The 26,865-nt window shown below is 43.4% G+C and overlaps 1 protein-coding gene and 1 long non-coding RNA gene across 2 annotated transcripts in view; both read left to right on the top strand.

The window, feature by feature from the left end:
- The first annotated feature begins 649 nt into the window (after positions 1–649).
- LOC135543023 (uncharacterized) overlaps positions 650–26,865 on the top strand; it is a 35,910-nt gene continuing 9,694 nt past the window's right edge. The window contains exon 1 of the long non-coding RNA XR_010456172.1: positions 650–1,893. This is a non-coding gene — a long non-coding RNA (uncharacterized LOC135543023). The remainder of the gene's footprint in view (positions 1,894–26,865) is intronic.
- Positions 19,110–22,297, top strand: LOC135543368 (transcription factor Sox-1a-like). Its single transcript, XM_064970573.1, has 2 exons — positions 19,110–20,371; positions 21,696–22,297. The coding sequence occupies exons 1-2, from the start codon at positions 19,385–19,387 to the stop codon at positions 21,723–21,725; spliced, it is 1,017 nt and encodes a 338-aa protein (XP_064826645.1). The 5' UTR covers positions 19,110–19,384; the 3' UTR covers positions 21,726–22,297.

Genomic DNA, 26,865 nt, shown 5'->3' with positions numbered 1-26,865 from the left:
TTTCTTAAAATGAAAATGACAAAATAATACTTTGTCGATTTATGGCAGATTTTTTTTTATTGGGATTTGTAAAAAAAAAAATATGACAATGATTTTTCCCCACCTCCCTCCTGCTTGCTGCTCTGTGTCTGGCGTGCAGCAATGCACCCTGGGAGAACAAAAAACAACAAAAGAAACAGACCCAGAGCCCCAGTGATAATGGTTCAACTGAGAGAATAAAGCTCCTCTCTGTTTCCCACATGCCATCCACCTCCCAGCGTCCGCTCTGTTGACACTGGCAGCACAATGAGCACTATAGTCCCCTCCAATACATCTTTTATAGGAGCATTCTGGCCCCTGAATGTACGACCGGAGCTGCCCTGTCTGTATAAGCCATGTGAATATTGGCCAAGACTGCCTCTGCTTTGTTCAGCATTATTCCCCATTATTCCCCACAATAGATATCAACACTTTGGAAGTCATTTTAAAAAGGGGGCGAATGAAAATAGTGGCACTTTAAGGCTTTTTGTTTCTCTTCTACACACACGCCCTTGTACTGCATTCTCTCCCCCCAACCACCCATGGATCATTCAGCTCCAGACACCTCTATTATTCAGACAAATTAAATGAACCACTCTACCAGGCTAAGAGGATCCACCGGTGGCCAGAGGCAGGCTAGTGTGGAGGAGCAGAGAGCCAGAGGCAGGCTAGTGTGGAGGAGCAGACGGCCAGGGGCAGGCTAGTGTGGAGGAGCAGAGAGCCAGAGGCAGGCTAGTGTGGAGGAGCAGAGAGCCAGAGGCAGGCTAGTGTGGAGGAGCAGAGAGCCAGGGGCAGGCTAGTGTGGAGGAGCAGAGAGCCAGAGGCAGGCTAGTGTGGAGGAGCAGAGAGCCAGGGGCAGGCTAGTGTGGAGGAGCAGACAGCCAGGGGCAGGCTAGTGTGGAGGAGCAGACAACCAGGGACAAGCTAGTGTGGAGGAGCAGATAGCCAGGGGCAGGCTACTGTGGAGGAGCAGACAACCAGGGGCAGGCTAGTGTGGAGGAGCAGAGAGCCAGGGGCAGGCTAGTCTGGAGGAGCAGAGCAGAGAGCCAGGGGCAGGCTAGTGTGGAGGAGCAGAGAGCCAGGGGCAGGCTAGTGTAGAGGAGCAGAGCAGAGAGCCAGGATCAGGCTAGTGTGGAGGAGCAGAGCAGAGAGCCAGAGGCAGGCTAGTGTGGAGGAGCAGAGCAGAGAGCCAGGATCAGGCTAGTGTGGAGGAGCAGAGCAGAGAGCCAGAGGCAGGCTAGTGTGGAGGAGCAGAACAGAGAGCCAGGGGCAGGCTAGTGTGGAGGAGCAGAACAGAGTGCCAGGGGCAGGCTAGTGTGGAGGAGCAGAGAGCCAGGGGCAGGCTAGTGTGGAGGAGCAGAACAGAGAGCCAGGGGCAGGCTAGTGTGGAGGAGCAGAGAGCCAGGCAGGTTAGGGAAGCAGGGAAGGATATTCAGGCAACGAGGCAGGCAGGCAGGCATGGAAGGCTGGGGAGACGAGTTAGCGAGGCAGGCAGGCATGGAAGGCTGGCGACAAGAGCCAGAGAGGCAGGCAGGTGGAGACGGGAGAGCAGGTATGCAGGGACGAGAACCAGGTGAGCAGGGTTGGGCGGGCAGGCAGGCAGGCAGGCAGGCAAGCACTCTGAGGAGAGGGAGGCGGGTAAGGACGCAGGTAGGCAGATAGGAGAAATAAGGAAAGGCAGGCTGGCTCCCATTTCATAGCCCCCTGGCCAGCTGTCTCCAGGGTTACTGGGAAGAAGTGATGGACGACCAGAAAGTACCTGGAAGTACCTGAATGAAGACAAGGAGCGGATGTCACACTCCTCCTCTTCTCCCTCATTTCCTGGGCACCATGGAAAGGATCCCCCCCCACCCCCCTCCGCCTAAAGTGCAGCAGGTATATGTTTTTTCTGTCCTCTGGGGGGGATGGGGGGGGTAATTGACAGTCTTGGGGGTAAGGAGAGGGGGGGGGGGGTAATTTGGAGTGTGTCGGATGAGCAGGGAGAGTGTGACAAGGTCTTGACGTGTCTTGACAGGTTTGGTTAAGAGAGACTGTGTCTTCAAAGTTAATCAAGTGATCTGGATTAGGTGCTGTTGTAGACCTTCTGGATTGGGTGCTGCTGTAGACTTTCTGGATTAGGTGCTGCTGTAGACTTTCTGGATTAGGTGCTGCTGTGGACCTTCTGGATTAGGTGCTGTTGTAGACCTTCTGCATTAGGTGCTGCTGTAGACCTTCTGGATTAGGTGCTGCTGTAGACCTTCTGGATTAGGTGCTGCTGTAGACCTTCTGGATTAGGTGCTGCTGTAGACCTTCTGGATTAGGTGCTGCTGTAGACCTTCTGGATTAGGTGCTGCTGTAGACCTTCTGGATTAGGTGCTGCTGTAGACCTTCTGGATTAGGTGCTGCTGTAGACCTTCTGGATTCGGTGCTGCTGTAGACCTTCTGGATTGGGTGCTGCTGTAGACCTTCTGGATTAGGTGCTGCTGTAGACCTTCTGGATTAGGTGTTGTTGTAGACCTTCTGGATTAGGTACTGCTGTAGACCTTCTGGATTAGGTGCTGCTGTAGACCTTCTGGATTTGGTGCTGCTGTAGACCTTCTGGATTAGGAAAGGTGCTGCTGTAGACCTTCTGGATTCGGTGCTGTTGTAGACCTTCTGGATTGGGTGCTGCTGTAGACCTTCTGGATTAGGAAAGGTGCTGCTGTAGACCTTCTGGATTCGGTGCTGTTGTAGACTTTCTGGATTAGGAAAGGTGCTGCTGTAGACCTTCTGGATTAGGTGCTGTTGTAGACCTTCTGGATTAGGAAAGGTGCTGTTGTAGACCTTCTGGATTAGGAAAGGTGCTGTTGTGGACCTCCTGGATTAGGAAAGGTGCTGTTGTAGACCTTCTGGATTTGGTGCTGTTGTAGACCTTCTGGATTAGGAAAGGTGCTGTTGTAGACCTTCTGGATTAGGAAAGGTGCTGTTGTAGACCTTCTGGATTAGGAAAGGTGCTGTTGTAGACCTTCTGGATTAGGAAAGGTGCTGTTGTAGATCTTCTGGATTAGGAAAGGTGCTGCTGTAGACCTTCTGGATTAGGTGCTGTTGTAGACCTTCTGGATTAGGAAAGGTGCTGTTGTAGACCTTCTGGATTAGGAAAGGTGCTGTTGTAGACCTTCTGGATTAGGAAAGGTGCTGTTGTAGACCTTCTGGATTAGGAAAGGTGCTGTTGTAGACCTTCTGGATTAGGAAAGGTGCTGCTGTAGACCTTCTGGATTAGGAAAGGTGCTGCTGTAGACCTTCTGGATTAGGAAAGGTGCATGCTTTCAACAAGGAGGAATGACTCCTTTCTACCGGTCTATATGTCTGTGATTGTTAACAGTATTTGATTAATATCTCTGTAAATATTCCTTCTCTGTAATATTTCTATGGGTAAATCACAAACCCATAACGTACTACATTCTTATAGCCGCTCTGTGTTAGTGCAGTCTTCGTGTTCGCAGTATTTATTGCCATTTTATTTGTATTGATTCAAAGAAAGAGAACTGTTTCAATTCTGAGTGATTTCTTGCATGAAGTGGCTTCTAGGAGCCAACTAGGATTTGTTTGAAAATTAAACAAATTATAAAATATGTATACAATGATTTAATCAATCTTGTATTTTATGAAAATAGTTATTGGTTAACTGAAACTAACTATATTATTATAAGCATATCTAAGAGTCTCTTGTTCTTCCGTTTTGCTTCAATAATAAATACTCTACTTACTGTTACTTCAGTCTATTCTTTTCAAAAGATGCATTTTGATCATCTGGATAAAAAAAAAAACAAAGATGAATCAGTGCATATCTTGATTTCCAAATGAGTTTAAAGGTCACATTATGAGAATGGCAACCAGAGGGCATGCTTTCATCCTCCCCGGCTTCTGACGGCATCTTAGAGGCAGTAAGGGCCGCTCATGAACAAAGAAAGGAGTGCAGAGAGAAAGAAAGGAGTTGTGAGGATGGGAAGGAAAGGGCAGGTGTAAAAGAAGGAGCTTTGAAACCAGCAGGTCTTGGCTGGAAGGATGACCTCATTTAGAATGCTGGAAGGATGACCTCATTTAGAATGAGAGGAGTCTGGAGTGGCGATAGCAAGAGAGCCACCCAGCTGGGCCTGCTCAGCGAGCTCCGCTCTGAGGCCCACCACAGGGAACACCATGAAAATACATACACACACATGCAAGCACACATACACCAGTCCCCTGCAACCTCACTCCCCAGCCTCCCAGGCCCTTTATTTACCCAAAGGAAAGGGCCCACAGCGGCCGCCACACAGACGGGGGGGCTGGGACTTCAAATCCACTCCAACACGATGGAGTGAAGGGGAGAGGAGGAGTGGAGGAGGGCAAAAAGAAAGAAAGAAATGAAGGTGAGTTTGGGTCCCTAATTTGGCCCAGGGGATATAGGGAGAGAGGGAGAGGTGCCCAGGTCCAATATTTAGGCTGGGGGACAGGGTTAGACCCAGAGCCCCAGCCCCCCAGGCCCCAGACCCCAGGCACCAGGCACCAGGGGAAGAGGAGTAGGTTGAGTGGGCTGACGGAGAAGGAAGCGGAGGTCAGGGGGAAACGCAGCTTTTTATTTGTGTTGTTACCGTGTCAGATCCAATTTGCAGCTCTGTCAGGAGGGGGTTAAATGAGATTACCAGCTTTGGACACTGTCACCAGACTCTGCTGTCACTGCTGTTGCTAGCTGCTGGGCATGCTAAGTGACTATTTAATAGTCAGCTGTTTTAGCTCTTTTGGGATAGCCAGGCTGGCAGAAGGGCTGGAAAAAACACTATTCAGCAACAGTTTGGAACTGGGGGATTTTGTTTGTTTGAATTCTACTACTTTTCACTTTTTTATAACCTGTTTTATGTCTCAAATGAATAAGGATAGTTCAAATGGACAATCATTGGCCTTGGTTGAGTGAACAGACATTTTCTCAATCCCATTTAATGTGTGGGTTTAAATGGCAACACTGTTGATACACCTGACGTATTTACCCTTGTGGGTAGTGAGTAGTATGTTCACTTTCTCCCAGTGTCCATTGAGATTCTAAATCTCATACCAATTTTGCTGTATTCTTTGACTCTGTAGTTACCGTAGGTTTGAGGTATATAGGTGGGATTGTGATAGCATGGTTTGGGGAGGAAGTGGCTGTGGTTGGGGAGACATGGGTAGAGGGGGAAAGGGGGCAGTGGGATTGACATAAATCCTGTCGGTGGTGTATCATCGCTCATAATCCTTTCATGCTCCATTAATCCCTCTTCGCCAGGGTCGCCTTCGCCAGGGCCCTCCTCCTAATAACCATAATCTCATTACACAACAAATCAAAACTTTCCTTTTTATCTGCAGATTGCAAATGAAACTAATAAGGCTTTACCCATACAGTCCTCTGTCCCCCTGTTACCACCACCACCACCCCTCCGCCCCCCCAAAACCCTAATCATATTTCTGCCTATCTAAAAGCAATCAGTGATTGTGTTAGCTACGGAGTACGGAGCTCTACTGACAATACCAGGGGAAAGGAAAGAGCCCAGCTGGACTAATTAAATTAAATGCTAGGCTGCCAGAGCTTCGTCGCTCCTATCGCTAGCTCTCCCACTCAGTCTCTCTCTCTCTCTCTCTCTCTCTCTAGCTTGTAGCTCGTACTGTGCGGGCCTGGTGAGAAGGGGTGCAGAATTAATAAGCATTACGGTGCGATGCGGGAGATGATATCATAATGGAAGCAGAGCTTTGATGTGAAGAGTCCCTCATTGAAATTCAATGTACCATAATGTACCATAGTGACAGATGCCTGGACACAGGTCTGGAGATGTGTGGTAGCCGGTCTGGGCCAACCAGAGAGGCAGGCCTTTGGAGTATCTGTCTCTGGTTGGGGGTTTTGGACACAGGTCTGGTTGGTAAGACAGGTAGTGTTATTTTAATGTGTTATTTGCGTGAACGGGCACAGGTGTGGTAGCACAGGCAGTGTTGAGTTGTTGGTTTGGGTTTGGGTTTGTGTTTCTGGACACAGGTCTGGTTGGTAAGACAGGTAGGTAAGACAGGTGTTGTTGGTTTGGGTTTGTGTTTCTGGACACAGGTCTGGTTGTTAAGACAGGCAGATTTGTTGGTTTGGGTTTGGGTTTGTGTTTCTGGACACAGGATTGGTTGTTAAGACGGGTAGTGTTATTGGTTTGGGTTTAGGTTTGTGTTTCTAGACACAGGTCTGGTTGGTAAGACAGGTAGTGTTGTTGGTTTGGGTTTGTGTTTCTGGACACAGGTCTGGTTGGTAAGACAGGTAGTGTTGTTGGTTTGGGTTTGTGTTTCTGGACACAAGGGTCTGGACACAGGTTGGTTGGTAGACAGGTAGTGTTGTTGGTTTGGGTTTGTGTTTCTGGACACAGGTCTGGTTGTGTTGTTTTTTGTGTTTCTGGACACAGGTCTGGTTGGTAAGACAGGTAGTGTTGTTGGTTTGTGTTTCTGGACACAGGTCTGGTTGGTAAGACAGGTAGTGTTGTTGGTTTGGGTTTGTGTTTCTGGACACAGGTCTGGTTGGTAAGACAGGCAGTGTTGTTGGTTTGGGTTTGTGTTTCTGGACACAGGTCTGGTTGGTAAGACAGGTCGTGTTGTTGGTTTGGGTTTGTGTTTCTGGACACAGGTCTGGTTGGTAAGACAGGTAGTGTTGTTGGTTTGGGTTTGTGTTTCTGGACACAGGTCTGGTTGGTAAGACAGGTAGTGTTGTTGGTTTGTGTTTCTGGACACAGGTCTGGTTGGTAAGACAGGCCGTGTTGACTGGCGATGAGAGCGATTCACACTCAACTTTGAGATGTCTGTGGTGCTCCTTAAGTTAAGATAAGTCTGGCGACGATTTTCAACTGAGAATGACACTGCAGTCAGGGAGTAAACATCACTTTCGTATAGCAGTTACAGTTGCGTTTCTCATGACAGACATATTCATACTGTGTTTTCCAAGACATATATCCATATATAATGACATAAATATATTTTCTCTGAAACTGGGCCTTCTGGCAATTTATCCTGAGACGACTCTGAGAAATCCGACTGTACATGTTCCCCATTTTTCCTCTCACACTCCCGCTGAGAGCGAACCGAACTGCTGAGCAGTGGTCGGACAAATAGATGCCGCAAAAGTGCATTAGCTAATAAGCATGTAAGCAGCAAAGTGGTTAACAGGGATACTTTCTCTCTCTCCTCTCCAGACTGGCACATAGCAACCATTATGCCTTCTCTCTCTGAGTGCAAAAAGCTTTTAATATAGCCTCTGACCCAGGGTGACGAGACGTCGACAGAAAGACTCTCGGTCCTAGTTTGGGGCTTCGTTCTCTGCCCATTATGGTCGCGACCTATTACTTGAGTAATGAGTGACATGAGGTCTAATTATAAATGTGCTTGGAGATGCTGGGTTATTAAATGTAAAGAGCTAGCTGGCAGTGCCATTAACAGGGCTCCGCTAAGTGATGTCTGTGAACTGCTAAAAAGCCCTCACATTCATTACATATCAATCAAAGAAGGTGTAGTGATTAATTGATGAATGACTGAGACAATACTTAACAGCCCCTCAAAAAGCACTTCTGTAACAACATTAGAAAATTAGTACAAATTGGAGGGGAAAATGAATATTCTGTAGGGGAGTATGGGGAAAGATGAGCTATTTCTTACATTCAGCATCACTCCATCAAGGGAAATATAGTATTCTTTCTAACAAATATATCTACATGTATTTCAGGTTGTTGTGTCCCTGGAAATAATCAGAATTTATTTTAAAATGACTGTTTTGAAAAGGATGTCAAAGAAAGTGGTCTCTTGGCAAAACTTAATCCGGGTATAGGGTAAGGTGAGCCGCCTTGGGGTAAGTGGGTGATGATGTCCTGTAACAGTGGGTGATGGTGCTGGTAGGTCAACGATTAATTCATGGAATGGGAATGAGGTATATTGTATATCTTAAATGTATGCCTACATTCACAGATAGATCTCTCTGTTCAATATCACTTACCCTTCCATTTTGTGGCCAGCTGTCTGGGACAAGGGTGTTGTTTCCATCTGCCAATTCACAGGCAAGTTGAGGCTACTAAGCCCATAAAACTGGTCCGCAAAATTCTTGCTATTTTTAGGCAAGCTCAGACTCCATGTCATCAGATAGGGCCTTGTGTGCCTCTGCTACTCTAGTGTAGCCTCTCTTTCACACAGGCACATGTTCATTGTCATTCAGTCTATTTGTTCATCCCTTGCTGCTGCTCAAATTGACTTTTTCTTCCCTTCTCTCAATTCCTTGGCTGCTCTCTCAAGAACCTCAAGGGGGCTAGACCCTTGCTTGTTTTACTTTTGTATACACATATGCATGACACATTGAAAAAATACTATGCATATTATGCATAAAGCTGGCCAAATATAATCCTGATTTGTGCCTGGTACGGCGGCCATTGGCTCAAACATTTAGATTATATTAGACCACACAGCTACAAGGATGCACATTCATTCTAGGTTTAGGACCTCATATTGTAGCTTATAGAGACCCCAACTGATGTATAAAACAATCTTAAAACTATCTTCGTTGGTTTAGATACAAGCGTCATGAAACCTATAACACAAGAAATTCATTTGACTTTGTCAAAATTAGTTGTTGGACCTAACTTGCTTATGACTTTTTCCATGTAGGTACTTCCTTCATAGACCCCATTAAATGATGACCTCTTCCTAAACATTTGGTCGCATGATTCATTTTGTGTATGGTTTCCTGGAAACAAGGGGTGCCTCAACTGACTCTTGGGCTCAACTTACCCCACTCTCCCAAGCATATCTGTACTAAATCTCTCTGTGCATTCTGAAGGTTTGGTGTCAGATTATTATAGAAAGAACACCTGAAGCTCCTTTTGAAGGCTGGATCTTCTGAACTCTCAGGGTACGTCTATGGTACTAATGGACGACTGTCAAATAACAGCTCATGAATAAATATACATTTTAAAAGGACTAGTGGCCATACTATAGTACCCTTAAACTCAACTCTGGACCTCGAAGCCAGTTCCCCTGCATTTTTTTATTGTTCCACTTTAATTAGGGATTGAGATTTGGGACACCAGGTGTGTGCAATTAAGGATCGGGTAGAACAGAAAACCAGCAGGCTCTGGACCTCGTAGGGTCAGAGTTGAGTACCCCTGCTATAATACAATATCTATTTAGTAATTCAGTTATATTATATGAAACCCTTAGGTGAAAATTGTACGTTGTATTGGTTGCAAAACAGGTTGAGTTGGAAATACAGTATATATCAGTATATTCCGTGTATATACTGTATTAATATACTGGTGTACTTAAACAGTACATAAACAAGACCTTCAGTTACATAGATGACATGATCTATCTATCTAAACAATTCAAAAGCCATAGAATGACATTGACCTTACTGGATATGTAGTTCAATAAACAAGGACAGAAAGCTCAACATGAAGAACGAAGCATTGGGATTTTCTTTTTGTCATGAACAATGTTTTCAGATACATTGTGTGCACTTTGACGGTACATGGAGAGTTGACCTTGAGTCAGGAAGAGAAGATCTTCTGTCCTGGTTTGGTGGACCGTACTAGATTCAGGAGCCACTGTTGCAGTGGTTAAACCCAGTTTTTGTGATGTGCTTTGTTAAACTTTTTTCTCTTATTGTCACAGCTAACTTTTTCATGAATGGACCAGATCACTTTGAGTTCAATTCACACTCAGAATTTGCCACATGGCACATTCAGTTGCTACCACACTATGTAGTGACTTTTTAAGGTTCTTGTCCAAGAACAGGTGTGGAACCAATCAAATGTTCTGATCTGTTCAGATTACTATGTGATGCAAAGTGTATGGATTATTTGTTACCAAAGTACTACAGACAGACAGACAGACAGACAGACAGACAGACAGACAGACAGACAGACAGACAGACAGACAGACAGACAGGCAGTGAACCTGATGCATATGAGCTTTGGCAGTATTTCAAACAAATTCCACAATATTTGTGCTTTCAGAAAGCTTTCAGACCACTTTTTCCACATTTTGTTATGTTGTTATGTTACAGCCTTATTGTAACGGTCGTCGGTGGAAGAAGGTGAAGACCAAAGCGCAGCGTGGTACGTGTTCATGTTATTTATTTAAACGGAACACTTTCAACCAAAGAAACAACAAAAGCACAACCGAAACAGCTCCATCAGGTGCAAAACACACTAACCAGAAAATATAATCACCCACAAATCAAGGGTGAAAACAGGCTGCCTAAGTATGGTTCTCAATCAGGGACAACGATTGACAGCTGCCTCTGATTGAGAACCATACCAGGCCAAACACAGAAATACCAAATCATAGAAAAAAGAACATAGACTGCCCAACCAACTCACGCCCTGACCATACTAAAACAAAGACATCACAAAGGAACTAAGGTCAGAACGTGACACTTATTCTAAAATGTATTAACTTATATTTTTTCCTCATCAATCTACATACAATGCCCCATAACGACAAAGCAAAGTTTCTAGAAATTTTGCAAATGTATAAAAAAAAAACTGAAATACCTTACTTACAGAAGGTTTCAGACCCTTTGCTATGAGACTTGAAATTGAGCTCAGGAGTATCCTGTTTCCATTAAGCATCCATGAGATGTATCTACAACTTGATTGGAGTCCACCTGTGGTAAATTCAATTGATTGGACATGATTTGGAAAGGCACACAACTGTCGATATAAGGTCCCACAGTTGACAGTGCATGTCAGAGCAAAAACCAAGCCATGAGGTCAAAGGAATTGTCCATAGAGTTCCGAGACAGGATTGTGTCGAGGCACAGATCTGAGGAAGGGTACCAAAGCATTTCTGCAGCATTGAAGGTCCCCAAGAACACAGCGGCCCAATCATTCTTAAATAGAGCTCGAGAGTTCCTCTGTGGAGATGGGAGAACCTTCCAGAAGGACAAACATCTTTGCAGCACTCCACCAATCAGGCCTTTATGGTAGAGTGGCCAGACGGAAGCCACTCCTCAGTAAAAGGCACATGACAGTCCCCTTGGAGTTTGCCAATAGGCACCTAAAAGACTCAGACCATAAGAAACAAGATTCTCTGGTCTGATGAAACCAAGATTGAACTCTTTGGCCTGAATGCCAAGCACCACGTCCAGAGGAAACGTGGCACCATCCCTATGGTGAAGCATGGTGGTGGAAGCATCATGTCTGGAGGAAACCTGGCACCATGCCTATGGTGAAGCATGGTGATGGAAGCATCATGTCTGGAGGAAACCTGGCACCATCCCTATGGTGAAGCATGGTGGTGGAAGCATCATGTCTGGAGGAAACCTGGCACCATGCCTATGGTGAAGCATGGTGGTGGAAGCATCATGTCTGGAGGAAACCTGGCACCATCCCTATGGTGAAGCATGGTGGTGGAAGCATCATGTCTGGAGGAAACCTGGCACCATCCCTATGGTGAAGCATGATGGTGGAAGCATCATGTCTGGAGGAAACCTGGCACCATGCCTATGGTGAAGCACGGTGGTGGCAGCATCATGATGTGGAGGAAACCTGGCACCATCCCTATGGTGAAGCATGGTGGTGGAAGCATCATGTCTGGAGGAAACCTGGCACCATGCCTATGGTGAAGCACGGTGGTGGCAGCATCATGATGTGGAGGAAACCTGGCACCATGCCTATGGTGAAGCACGGTGGTGGCAGCATCATGCTGTGGATGTTTTTTCAGCGGCAGGGACTGGGAGACTAATCAGGATCAAGGGAAAGAAGAACGGAGCAAAGTGCAGAGATATCGTTGATGAAAACCTGCTCAGACTGGGGTGAAGGTTCACCTTCCAACAGGACTGCGACCCTAAGCACACAGCCAAGGCAACACAGGAGTGGCTTCGGGACAAGTCTCTGAATGACCTTGAGTGTCCCAGCCAGAGCCTGGACTTGAAGCCGATCAAACATCTTTGGAGAGACTTGAAAACAGCTGTGCAGCAACACTCCCCATCCAACCTGACAGAGCTTGAGAGGATCTGCAGAGAAGAATGGGAGAAACTCCCCAAATACAGTTGTGCCAAGCTTGTAGGTCATACCCAAGAAAAATTGAGGCTGTAATCGCTGCCAAAGGTGCTTCAACAAAGTAATGAGTAAAGGGTCTGAATAGTTATGTAAATACAACATTTACTTTTTTAACGTGTTATACCTTTGCAAAGAAGATGGGTTATTGTGTGTAGATTGATGAGGGGAAAAAACAATTTAATACATTTTAGAATAAGGCCGTAACGTAACAAAATGTTGAAAAAGTTAAGAGGTCTGAATACTTTCCGAATGCACTGTATATGTGTAGTGTAGCTCTATACAGTAACCGAGCACAATAAGAAGGAAACTTCATATTCAGTGTTGCCAAGAATTGAATTAAACCTATACAACACATGTTAAGATTAGAGAGCCGTGTCCATGACAACAACATGTCTTCTGGCTACGGGCCTACATGTTCTCACTCTCAGCCCTGTCAATGCTCTTAAATCCAGCAGGAGCTGACATCTGCTGCGACAGCAAGCTTACACAAACTGCTCTGCGAAAATGGCCTTTGATGCCATTAGCCCCTGCCGGGCGCTAACATGTTGTTTCTAGGAGCTTCAGCTGATGCTACAACACAGGGGAGAGACAGGGGAGAGAAAGGCTGTGGGCTTAGAGATTCCACAGCTAACAGAGGGGGTGAAGCCAGAGAGGCAGAAGAGAGCTGTGAACATCCCCGTGTGCTTATCTATCCAGGGTGCTTTGATCCTCCAATGAGAGCTGGGGGTGGGGGTGGCTGCTGCTCCATGTTAGGGCTCAATAGGCATCACTCTCGGAACATAGAAATACACTTAATAGAATGGCCCTTCACATTTTTTTAAGTGTCCTGTTGTAGACTTGAAAACATTTCATGAATCCAAGTCTACAACAGGTCTCAGAATCGAGTGGATTTCTAGGTGTTCTTCACTTGCAGTAACTTCACCATGTTGGGTTAACAGTGAAACGTGGTGTTGCTAGAGCTGTGTATTTTCTATTTGTTCCGTACTACATATATTGACACCTATTGATAATACCATGGAGAGGAACCTTTAGCAATAGGTTCAACTGTGTCTTTTTTTCTTTGACCCTAATAGCAGGGGCTGCTCCCCTGTTTGATTTACGGTGCCCTTGAACACCATTTGTTCAATGGCTTTTAGAGGGGGCTCGTGAGGGTTGATGTGTCTGAATATGGTTGGGGACGGAACAGGCCACTCCTGCTTTTACGCGTTTGTCTCCCTCTTTTCTAGATGCCTCCAGGCCTGACCCCAAATGCCCTGCCTCTTAGCAACAAAGCAGTAGATAGGCGCTTCATGGGGGACCATTACACTGAGTACTCTGAACAGCGACAACGCAGGCCTTGATCGAGACGGGAAAGTGGAGCGACAGACATAAAAGCAGAACTGTGTGCTTTAGCCTACATGGACCAGCTCTCTGATGAAAATGTATTTTCTCTCAGGGAGTCTAACCTGGCTAAATAAAGATTACATGGAAATATGAGTATTATGATCAATGCTCTTCAGCACGACATTGACGGTACTCAAAGATGTACTCAAACTAAAGACTCATACTGGTACCTGTAAATAGGCCCGTAGGCATGAGAAAAGGCTTCGAAACCAGAGAATGCCATTGTCACCAACTCCGTTGGAGCAGTCCATCCTATAAGTTGTCTAAAAGGAATTGGCCATATTATAAAGTGATGATTCATTCGAATTTCAAATTGTGTCAAGCACAACCTCTCATTGTGTGTAGTCTGAAGTGAAACTATCCCTTCAACATGAGGCATGATGGGTAAAAGGTACTTCAGTGAGTGGACTGTGTGCTCACTGAAGTGCCTTGAATGCTTGAGATAAACGTCTATTGGTTATATTTCTATATCTCCTGTATCCTGTGTGAAATGGACAAATGCCATGTGCCTGTGTGGACCAAATAAGGCTAAATTAGGTGAATGAAATAGGACTCTATAAATGTCTATGAATAATGGGATACACATTCAGTCTGCTACAGTTCAGAATGTGATAGAAACATGTGAGGCTTTTAGCCCCCAAGGAAATAGCATATGACTGTCATTTTCACAACGGGACATATTTAAAAACAGATTGCAGATTGTTAAACCTAACTGCCATCACCTGCCAGGGGTTGTAAGTGTCAGCAACAAGAAATAAACACTTATCAACAAAGAGTTAGCAAACACTTATCAACAAAGAGGAAACCCTATGGAGGAGAAGATGGAATTGTTGATTCATAAACCCAGTGAAGACGGTACCAAGAAAACAGTTATTGGAGCTCAAGAATGTTAAGACTAGAGGCTCCAAGACATTTGTCTCTTGATATTCTCAGAGCATGTAACAATTACATTAATATACGGTTACTGAAATATCTGTTTGTATTTTTTGCAGTTGCAAACCTGAACATTACGGATTATGGATAATCTCCTGTCACAAAATACAGGATGACTGTAACCCATATTGTCTGAGGTTATGTTATGATAAAAAAATCGTACAAATTCCCAACAGGGACGAAACAGGTGTATAGCCTAACAGTAGAGCTGAATAGGATGAATCGGCTGGTTTCTTACGGTGAAAAGGATGGTGTATACAGTTTGTAGTCCGGCTCCCTCGCCGAGCTCCCCAACTCCCAGCTGTCTTCACACCAGTGATCTGTTTCCATTCATCCTTCGGCAGGGAAGGAACCAAGAAGGAAGACACGAAAAGCGGTCAGATATATTTGAATACCTACGGAAATTCAATTTCGAGAGAAACAACTATTTTTAATTGTCCATTAGATATTTCAATTATTTTATTTGCTTCTCGTGTCCTGTCAGTATGGGGTGTGAGTGAATTTGTGTTGGACATGCCCATCAAGGCCACTGATGAATAGTTGAATTAGATTTCTTTATTTTCTTGTAAAAAAAAAATGTTTTTTTAAATATGGGGATATTTTCAAAAATTCTTTAGAGTGAGACTATAGAGCTAGAATTCACATGACTTGGATCCCATTGAAACGATACCTTTATTTCCTCCAATCTATTATGTATAATGAGTAATGAAGTATGACAGACAAACCTCCACAAATAATGGCAACATTAGTGTGTGTGTGTGGGGGTGGGGGTGGGGGGATGTTTCGCGTGAATGTGTACCTTGCTGCTTGGAGCATTATAGTCATAATGGGTGTATAATGTATAACTGTAATAACATACTATAAGTGCCCAGACAGGATAAATTCCAACAATAAAGTTCGTCATAATACCGGTTTAAAATCCATAGAAAACTCGAATAAATAGAAACGTGATCATTTTTAAAATATGGAAATACATTTATTTTAAATACATTTAAAGTTCTAAGAATAGCAAATGTTCTAGCTCTATCCTATACTGTGGGTGTTCATGATGCGCGCTGTGTTGGAGGACGGAATAGAGCAACAGACAGATGTAGGCTAAAACTCGCAACATAGTAGCATGCGCCCCTGTTATCCACGCCCGCCCCCACGTGCCAATTATCTTCCCAAAACTCGCTGAGAGGCGACAGAAGCACCTGACAGATGTTGACCGTTTAAAGCCGCGCATTCTCGCGAGTTCAAGAGACACTCCACGTGCACTTTAGGGACGGGATGAAACGGAGAGACGGCACTTTAGCAGCATCGGATGAAGGTTTTGGAACAAGCTCTTGTCAATGGTTAAATACTGACAGAAGAAGTAAAGTATTCAGCAATATGATGAGGATTATTCCTACTCAGTCTAATTCCAAATGTTGATGCCAAAGACATTTCATTTTTTTAAACAGACTTTGATTTTGGAGAAATACTTGGAAAATACTTTGAAACTGATTTACCAAACTGATGTGTTTTCAGCCCGGACAGGAACACAAACATTAATTAGCATGACCTTTGCATTTGCATTTGAATCGATAAAAAGCACAGAAATCATTAATTGAATCATTATTCAAAAGTGTTGGTAGGCCATAGTAATATGATAACAATAGCGCAATAATAATATCCATTAATAACACAATAATCATAATAATCATTGGGTATAAAATGCATCTGTATTTTGTATGCTTTATTTTAGTTTTTTGATCGATTGTTCAATGTTTACAGTAACAATAGCAGGAAAGCACATTAAATGGGAAGCACATTTAAGGTGGCAGGCAGCCTAGCGGTTAAGCGTTGGACCAGCGCAAGGTCCCTGGTTCAAATCCCAGAGCGAATAGGTAAACAATCTCTAAACGTGCCCTTGAGCAAGGTACTTAACCCTAATTGCTCTGGGTACGAGCGTCTGCTAAATTACTATAAGGTAAATGATTCGTGTAAATATTATTTTAACTGTGTCTATGATAGTGTGTACTGACAGCAAGCATCATGTATGGTTGCAGGGTTGGGTCAAATCCGTTTTCAATTCAGTCAGGTGAATTCAAATTTAATTCCTGATTCGACCTATTTTTGTCATTGGTAGACTTGGAATTGACCGTGTCAAATTGCCTTAGCCGTGGCAGTTGCAAGGAGGCCTGCCTATTCATTGCAACGTATATTTTACATCTCCTTAGATAACATGTAATTTACCCAAGCGTACAATGCTGAATGTCAGGTTGACACCGGGATGGATAAGAAAATAGTCAGCGAATCGCACCTGAAAAATTGTCACTTTGATAAATCATGAATTTCCTATGTAAACCTGAGCTACATCTAGAATGTAAATATGCAGATACTGCCACTATCAACCGCGTTACAGAATTTGTCAAATTACGAATAATGTTTTGGACGTATCAGCTTCATTATTTAAAGACTCTGGCACTGTGTTTCAAGGGCTTTAATATAAAAATGTGTATTTCGATTTGAGTTAGTATTTCGTTATTTTTCATATAGGTCTGTATCAGTGAATAAAAAATAAAACATTCATTACTCACTAAATAGCCTGCTTTTTGGTGTGTGTTTGTTGCAGGCCTATAAGTAGCCTGCGTGTGAGAGAGCCCCCTGAGAGTGAGTGCAGTGCGGTAGCCTACTGTGTGTTTCAGTTCTGCGAGCGCTGTCTTTCAGCACCACGACGCGCGTTCATGGAATGTGCGCACCCGCCGAATTGAGTCTCCAGTAGACGGCGATCAAGCTCTGCCACTATAGATCCGAGCCTTTCTCCTGAAGATATTCTTTCATACTCGGTGTCAATTGTGACCTTCTCTGTTTGGCAATGTTAATTAAAACGTATTGACAGAGCAAGGTATTGGCCAATAGGACTCTATACTTGTTTTGCAATCATTCGCCCTTGTGAATTTGTGAATAATTTCTGAATAGCCACTCAAGGCCTGGTTCGAAAAAACTATTTTAGATAATTAATTGTGCATTAATGTTTTACGTTGAATAGGTTATACAATTCACAAGCATATTTTTTTGTGTAAAATATTAGATAACTGGTTGAGTTTATTTCTGTCATTAATTAATTGATTGATGTGGAATTGGTTTGGTGGACTGCCAACCCTTGAATAGACTGTAGACAGACTTTGCTATGGGGCTATGGAAACACAAAAACAAATGATATAGCCTTAATGAAATTAGCTGAATTTGAATCGACATAATCCACAATTACAATGTACATTTACTTTTAATCCGCCTGTCATATTTCAAGACATGTCATATGAGGATGCAGTGAGATACCGGATGGGTTGGACAACACTCTTCTCGTTAATTATCTTAAAAATAAAAAGTATACTTAAAAACTGTAAATAACCAATCCTCCATCTTTAAGACAATGGGAAAATAATCATATGCTTCATTATCTAAATATTGAAAGAGCGTGGGCGACGGAGAGGAACAAAATGGTGCAATTTGAGGACATGTGGCAAAGAGTAGTGCAGGCACAGAAAATTTGGTTGAGAACAGGTGGGTATGAGCAGGTGTGATGTCGTTGAGGTTTGTGTGTATTTTGTATGTACATGCTTTGTATTGTAAAAATAAATAAAAACGATTTAAAAAAAAATGAGCATAATAAAAATACCTCTGAAATGTAAAGTGACGGCGTAGTTTTAAGTCTTGTTTTGTTTATTGAAGCAATTTATTAGGTAAAACCTTGAGGCAGGTCACTCAGAATTGTATGTTGTAATTGATCTGTATTTACCCTGCTTGGCCTATAAACGCCCAGAGATTGCAGGGGGAGAAATGTCTCCCACAGAATAGTACATCGAGGAGAAATACTATATTGCTTTCTCTCATCATGGGTAACTCCCATGTGGTTCTAGCACAATGTCAATTGTAGCAATCCCCCTCTCCACCGCTTTTAGACAAAAGGGTTTGGCTGGCACGTGCTCTGGGCGTCAGTCACCTGTTTCTTAGCAACCGGCACAACAGGAAAACACCTGTGGCTCCAAACAGGCTGCTGATAATGGGACAAGGCCTATCTTTTCTCTTATTTGCAGATACCCCAAGCAAATTATCACAGAGAAATCCAAATGAAACCACATTTAGATGTTGTGTTGATTTCTCAAAGAAGGGGTTGTGTTTATTTTTGTATCTTCACGTGTTTTATTGTGCCTTTTTCTTGTCCTGAGTTTTTATGAGCTATGGGAATTATCCTATTTCATTTCAATATTGTGCTGATTCCAAAATGATTAGAATTGCTTTAAAACAACATCTTTCAATAGAACGAGTTCAATATTATTTCCATGTCATGAATATAGATAGACAGGCTACCAATTATAATTATGTAATCACCTGGCTATGAAATGCATATGTAGACCTAGCCTACATTCATTTTTGTATAACCAATCAATGCTATTCACGACATATGCTTTGTTTTGGAAAGGGGGGGTCACACTGTAGACTGCGCGCATCTTTTTGGGGGAATTTTCCTTTCCCTATGCATTATCATCACGGACATTATCTTTGTAAAATAACCAAACTTGTCAAAGTAGGTTATTGTTATTTACGTTCCCTTATGGGAGTTGGAGGTAACCCACTACTTGCGGGTGAGTAGCTCGAGCCCTCCTATGTCACCTGACCGCGAGACTGCATGCAAATCACGCCTTTCCTAAAGCGCCATTGGCCACCACCACCTCATTTAGTCGCTGTCAACGCGCATCATGAGGGTAAGCTCGGTAACTTTACGACTATAGGCACAGAAAGTAGCTCAAAGAGACGCTTTTCATCGAGCTGGATGTGGAAAAAAACAAGTGGAGAAAACGACTAATACAGAGAAGGAACGAAAAGTTTATCGAAGTACCTTTAATTTTGGATTGTATTTCTTCGTTCCATTTTTTTATTTATTTTTTCCGGGAGGGTTGATTTGCGCAAGTGACGGTGTGTGCCAGCAGTGTGGAGGTGCCGTGACTGAATGTTTCCGTGTATTGGTTGAAAAAGTTAACGCCAGGTGAATGTATAGTATGATGATGGAGACTGACCTACACTCCCCAGTGCCCCAAACGAACACGAATTCGGGGCACACGGGAGGATCAGGCAATGGAAACAAAGTCAACCAAGACCGCGTAAAGAGACCGATGAACGCCTTCATGGTTTGGTCCCGGGGCCAGCGGCGGAAGATGGCTCAGGAGAACCCCAAAATGCACAACTCCGAGATCAGCAAGCGGCTCGGCGCCGAGTGGAAGGTGATGTCCGAGGCGGAGAAGAGACCCTTCATCGATGAGGCGAAGCGGCTACGAGCTATGCACATGAAGGAGCATCCGGATTATAAATACAGACCGAGACGGAAGACCAAGACACTGTTAAAAAAGGACAAATACTCTTTGGCCGGTGGGCTGCTTACCGGGACAGGGGGTGGGGGTGTCGGTCTAGGGATGAGCCCTGGGGTCGGACAGAGGTTAGACAGTCCCGGGGGTCACAATGGTGCGTCTGCTGCCAGCTACGCGCACATGAACGGCTGGGCGAACGGTGCGTACTCGGGGCAGGTGGCTGCAGCTGCGGCTGCCGCGGCCATGATGCAGGAGGCTCAGCTCGCCTACAGCCAGCACCCGGGCAGCGGGCACCACCACCACTCACACCACCACCACCCGCACAACCCCCAGCCCATGCACCGCTATGACATGTCGGCCCTCCAGTACAGCCCCATCTCGAACTCTCAAAGCTACATGAGCGCCTCTCCGTCCGGCTACGGCGGGATCACCTACACGCAGCACCAGAGCTCTGGTGTCGCCTCGTCCGGGTCGATGGGCACGCTGGGCTCTCTGGTGAAATCGGAACCGAGTGTGAGCCCTCCCGTCTCTACTCACTCGCGCGCCCCGTGTCCCGGGGACTTGAGGGACATGATAAGCATGTATTTACCGACGGGGGAAGCTGCAGGTGACCCGTCCGTTCAAAGTAGACTTCACGCGCTGCCGCAGCACTACCAGAGCTCCACGACAGGGGTAAACGGAACTGTTCCATTGACACATATTTAGAAAGAGAGAGGGAGAGAAAACAAAAACATGACTGTGCATAGCGCAACAAAATCACATAACCAAATATTTACCTCTTTTAGAATGTTGCTATCTCTTTGTACAGGCTATTGGTTATTGTACATTGAAGGCGAATATCTTAATTAAAAAAAAAACAATAAGAATACATTAGACAAAATGAACTTTTTCAGTGGGGTATTGTCTGTCCACGTTTATGAAACGCGAGTAGGCCTAATTGCGCATTGGGTTTACTTGCTTTCTAACTGATGGGGATGCCAAGATTTGAGGCGATTTAGGTTGTGAACTATTTACATTTTTTGTGGAAACATAACCGTTAATAGGGACATTTAAATGAGATAACCGTGTGATTAGAATGAATGTGGAAAATGTTTTTAAAAGTTTACAAGATTTCCATTCATTTCACGTTTTCTTGTTTGTAAACACGTGGGTTGCTGTATCTGAACCATTTGTTTTTGTTGTTGTAAAAAATACATGTAAATTGTGAATAAATACTAGATGAGATTGATAAGCAACTGTAAATAATTTGCTAAATGCAATTCTGCCAGGAAAGAAAACAATTTTGCGTTGAAGTATGAGTTAAATAAATTTCCCAGATGTTTCACTGGTTATGGAAAAACGTGTTAGTTTCGTTACTTTGGATTGTATAGGTTTTCTACTTGACACAGTTTGAGTTAACAATGTTAAGGCTAATTAATATTTATATAATTGATGGAAGATTTACAAGTTATATAACAAAATATCTACGAGATGCTGGATGCTTGGTTGTCTGTCTAAACCAACATCGGGTTAAAACGTATAGTGACTGAAATCGAGTGCATTACATATGGCAAATATGCGTAAATACGGATGAATTAGTAATGGTGGACGTAATTACTTGTCACACAACCATGACGGTTTGATGCTCGGTTTAAGCACGAGACAGGACATCAGACAGGGTTATAGGCCTATACATTAATTTAGTTGGAAGTGCAGCAGCAATAGCTTTAATGATAATATCATGTATCATATCAGTATTCAGCATGTTTGGAATAAATATGCTCGAATATGTGATAACTGGTTTTTACTACTGAATTAAGATAGGCCCACTAGCGTTTTAATGCTCATACATTGTTTATGTATATACATATAATGTAGGATATCATAATTATTAGCATGTCATTACTAGCATTATGCTATTGTTATTAATATGACTGATTAATCAAATAGCTGTAAAATATATATCAGATGCTCTTTGAATGTAATTTAATAATATATCATATATCTTTCGTTTTAGTACCTAAAGAAAAGGACGACGTTGTGGTAGTCGCGAGGAAGGGAACAAGACAGGCTCGAGTCACAACACCTGTTGACTTGACTAATGTCTCGTGGGAGGAACTTCGTCTCGGTCGGCTAATGTTTTGATTTGATTTTTTTGAACGGGCTTTTTTTGATTATCTGTCCGGTCACATCTTTTTTGACCAACAGGAAGACGCTCACGCCATCGGTCAACACTAGTTAGGCCCACTGATGACAGAATCACCCCTTTTAAAATAAGTTATTTGACTGTCTGTTTTTGCTCTTCTAATATCCCATATAATTTTCCTAATAATGTAAACTTAATGGTGGACCAATTGTGATGATTTGACATGTGCGTTCTGGTTATTTGTTGATCGTTGCAATATAACTATGAACCATTTTTTTCACATTCTCTTTTTCATGTTTGTCATTATACTCATAAGTTAACTATACTTCAGTCATTTCCACATCTCGTAATGTGCGTAAAGATTTTATTTTTCATGGACATAATTATCATTTTCAAGAAAGTACAAAAATACGTGTATTGGTCTAAAATAATCTCATAAACTATAATATTCACATGAGGGAATAAACGAAATGAGGGAATATTCTCTGCTCTCATTTTATTTCATTCATTTACATTGAAATTTCAGAAAGCGTGGTTATTCAAACTTTTCCAGCACTTGCTGCAATTTTGATGGAGATGACAGACACAACCTGGAAGAATCAGTGCGCCAAGATGGAGAAACATAGGCCCAATATCATTAACTAATGGTGCAAATCTGCAATGGCATTCTTTATACATGTTGTTTGTAGAGAATTTTCAAACTTGCGTCATATTGACCTTTGATACTCGTTCCCCCCATGATTTTTGTTCGCGGTCCAATAAAGAAAATTCATTGAAAAGTGGGAGGATTACAAATGAGAAGTACAGATGCTTATTTTGTCAAGGATGCTTTCTTTAGAGCCTGGGATCTTGGACGCAAGGCTTGATACCAAACTAATCCAAATTCAATGAAATGTGAATGGATGCAGATACAAAGAATATACAATTATTCATTGGTAATTTAATTAACATTCTCAAATGATCCTTGCTCACTGCTTCAGGGTATATACCAGAGACGCTGTAAAGGCGCACGTGGAAAAAAATCCTTTCAGCTTCAGCGAAATCTGTCTGGAGACCTGGTGTGCCATTGACATATCTTGGCCTATAGGCCTACCTCGGCAATGAAGTGTGACGTTTTAAGGGGATAGACATAACAAGTTAACAATCGATTAGAGCGGAGTAACTGATCAATAATCGGTGTGTATATCTTCATTTACTCGGTGCGTACTCATTTTATTTCATTTTGCAAACACATGACTGAAGTTGATGATTGAATCAGTGTGCAGTCAAGACACCATCGCATAGTGCCTGTTTGGTTGTCATGGGGGATTAGTGTTACTGAGCGGAGTAGTGGAGAGTGTTTTGTGTCAGGTAGACAAGGATTAGACGATCAGAAGAACTAACCCCGGGGTCAGAGGCAAAGACTCTCACATTTGCGCACCGGAAGTCCGGAACCATGGTGTCAGTCCGGTTTCCCCAAGCTTCACCAGCCATGAAGCAAGTCGCACAGGTCCTAAACAAAATATTATATAGAAATGTGGGCAAGTTATCAAAGAAAGTATTTCAGATCGCCTTTTATCGTTTCTATCGTCATCTCGGGACCTTCACGCTTCAGTCCATTCGCGTCAGCGCTCTATAGGCTAATAACAGGTCAATCGCCAGGCATATAACCGTAACATTTGGCCTTATGGTCAAAACCGAGCTGTTCATTCAAAATTATGGCTGAAAGTTGGAAAATCTAAAAGTGTCTATAAAACTATTTTAGTGTATCCTACATCCACCTACATTCCACTTCTTATACAGTGATATTTTAGATTGGATTCCTATATATGGTGTACAAACTGGATTGTTACTCTCACAAAAAACACATAAACCAGCCCTAGTCTAAATTAAAATAATAGTCTATAGGCCACTGTTCTATTCAACTACCATAGGTCATCAAACTATTCATTCTCAATATTTGTACTCCTCTTGTCTAAGAGTTGTTCTCTGGAATCCAATCTTTAACGCAAGAGGTAAAAATGCGTTTCTAAAAGCATCATCAGATAGAAATGACATGTATCGATTTAAATGTTGTTCTAACCTATCCTACTACACACAATGGAATCCCCACTACATTTGATTTGAGTCTTATCGTGTGTCTAAAGTAGAGACGCACAAAGACTGGAGCAAGTCCATGGACCGTTTCCAAATCCAAAATAAACGTTCTGCAAAACTTCACCCACAATAATTACCCCATTCTTTGTGAAAAGTGTGTGTGAGAGAGAGAGAGGCAGCGGAGGCCCCTGACCATTAAATCTCCCCACCACGCGGTATTCTTATCTTGTAGACACGGATACATTCAGCACCAGGAAGCCTCCAACGCGCGTTAGTATTTGCCATCCAGTAAACCCCCGATCTCTTGCACTCGGTGTCCTAAATGTGGATAATTAGCATCACTTTATCACGCCACCGCATATTTTCTTTTCGCTCCTAAAAACCTCATCGCTGCCATTGGTTGCCTTTCTGTCACAAGAGATTATGGAGACAGATTGCAAAAACCGAATGTGCTGAAACCAGATTAGCGAGGAATAGAAATAGCAACCGGGCCAATAAATTCCTCGCGAGGGCCTTATCGTGCAATTACACGTTGACATGTTTAACAATTTTTCAGCCTCTTAATCCTCCGCCCCTTCCAAGAGTTGACGTTTTGTGCGGTGTGTGTGTGTGTGTGTATGTGTATGTGTGTGTTCGTGTGCGCGCGCGATGTTTTCCACCCTAAATAGAATCCTCAAAATGTGAAAGAAAACTGATAAAGACTTGGGAAACATTTGATAACAACATTTAGGTAGTTTAGATACAGACCCGTTTAGATAATACATATCACTGATTTGAGCGCTATTCACTTAATGGGCGCATTCCAAAATAATCTGTGCTAATAGAGCACATGAGACCCAACAAGACGCTTGGTATGGGCAAGAATATTGGACATCAACTCGGGTGTGCATATTGTCAGTTGACAATCTATTAGATTTCAATATATAATATCACTAAAGCCCGAACATAAAGCTTCGGTCAATATAAATGTTCTTCATCGTCGGCTTGACTGACTGATATAGCCAGATACCATTATTCAAGCAACACTGACAGACAAAAGTTAAACAGAAGTATTTTAATGCGAACATTTTTGGATGGCTCTATGTAATGTTAGTGATTTATTTTGGTTTTATAGTTGGCCCGCCGTCTGCAGCGGGTCTTCCGCTCTTGTGAAGCCTGGGTAGAGGTGATTGTGAGCAGCTCTGCTGGAATTTGGCTGGGCCTGGTCTTGGAGCGCTGCCCCATGCTGACTCCCCATGCATTGAACGGGGCCCTGTTTGCGTGTACGTACGTGTGTGTGTGTGTTTGTGTGTGTGTGTGTGTGTGTGTGTGTGTGTGTGTGTGTGTGTGTGTGTGTGTGTGTGTGTGTGTGTGTGTGTGTGTGTGTGTGTGTGTGTGTGTGTGTGTGTGTGTGTGTGTGTGTGTGTGTGTGTGTGTGTGTGTGTGTGTGTGTGTGTGTGTGTGTGGTGCTTGCGGTTGGAAAGTTTCACTCAGTCAACCGTGCTCTCATTGGCTTCACAAAGCAGATTACAGGCCTCAGCGAATTCCTGAAGGCAGCGAGATGCGACGCAGGTGCAAGGGAGAGCAGGAACCCCTCATTGACATAGCGGGGCAACCATTGGGAACAATCCACGCGACCACACAAAAACCCTCACACTGTCCGAGCACAGCCGAGAGCTTGAAATGCAATGCACGGAAAGAAATTAAACTGGAGAAAGATGGCATCACTTTGAGTATTCAGGAAAGAAACGTTAGTTACAGTTTAAAATTGATTTTTTTTATAGATGTGTCATCTTTCTTGCTTTTATTTTGATGTTAAGCTACATCTCTTCACTCACCTGAACTGACTCATGAAATAGTAATTCCGATAATGATATATTTCTGATAGGCAGGTACTAAAGTTCATCACTTTGACAATAGGTGTATACATGTCATGCAATTTCACGAAGCTATTTGCAAATTCCAACATCATTATTTTACACAGAACTTGACAATTCATGACTTGGTTCTAGTTTCATTCCAATAGAGTTTTTTTGGAAATTGTGAATGTCAATGAACGCACATTACCATTCATAACCTTTAAATGATTTAAATCTCTTTCTTTCTCTTTACTTTCCCCCACAAAAATCTCCAACGCAGTCATCCTGTGACGGAAAGCAAAGAGCGCTAGACCTATGCCATCATTACTTTATATTCAATTAGAACAATTTCTAACTATCAATTACCGACGAAAGCCACAAAATCCCCCGGGGACCGGTAATCACCGTGACCGGTCTCAGTCTGTCCTCAGAGCCATTGAACAGTGCGGCAGGGGGACTGGGCATAATTAGGATTCTCAGCGCGTAGACCTCCCTGGTGGAAGAATGACTGACGGTTGCCTTCTATTTGATTTTACAAGAGGCCTCTCTCTAAATGATCAAGCTATTATAGGCCTACCACGATTTCATGGCTAATCTTTCTGAAATTGTCTTTTAACATGTCGTGTTTATTATCGTTGTTGTCTCTCTCTCACTCTCTTCTGCATTTGAATTACACCTACAGTTCAGAAAAGTTGTGATGCATTTAACGCATGTAGAAACACGCTGCTGCATTAGCCTCTATTGCATACAAGCCATTATGGAGTCAGTAACGGTTTGAAATCTGAGGTAAGATACTTCCCACTCTAAGAATCTGAAGTGTCCGGATCAAGTCTAGGAGTCTAGGAGGGGGGGTTCTAGCAGTATTTGAAAACGCCCCAAATGGGACTCCATGGAAGCGGCGGCATTTGTGATTTGTCCCCCCTCTAAATTTCAATGTTCATTCCGCTAAGGGAATCTGCCGAGTCCATCACCTGAGCCCTAGCTCCGAGCCTCAGTCACCCAGCTCAACCCCCGCCATCCTCGGGTGATTAGCGGACAAAAGAGGTTCCCCTGGACCGGTTATGGTAGTCAATCAAGCAGAACGGGCTATGCAAATGTCTAAGAAAGGCGAGAAGATGGCGAACAGT

This window comes from Oncorhynchus masou, chromosome 7, assembly GCF_036934945.1.
Source record: "Oncorhynchus masou masou isolate Uvic2021 chromosome 7, UVic_Omas_1.1, whole genome shotgun sequence".
NCBI lineage: Eukaryota > Metazoa > Chordata > Actinopteri > Salmoniformes > Salmonidae > Oncorhynchus > Oncorhynchus masou.
This window is presented reverse-complemented; position numbering and strand designations above follow the sequence as displayed.

Excerpts from the sequence above, each read along its gene's own strand:
- LOC135543368 (XM_064970573.1), top strand. The coding sequence starts at position 19,385 with ATGTATAGTATGATGATGGAGACTGACCTACACTCCCCAGTGCCCCAA. Across the intron at positions 20,372-21,695 it reads ACCAGAGCTCCACGACAGGG|TACCTAAAGAAAAGGACGAC; the intron begins GTAAACGGAACT and ends CTTTCGTTTTAG.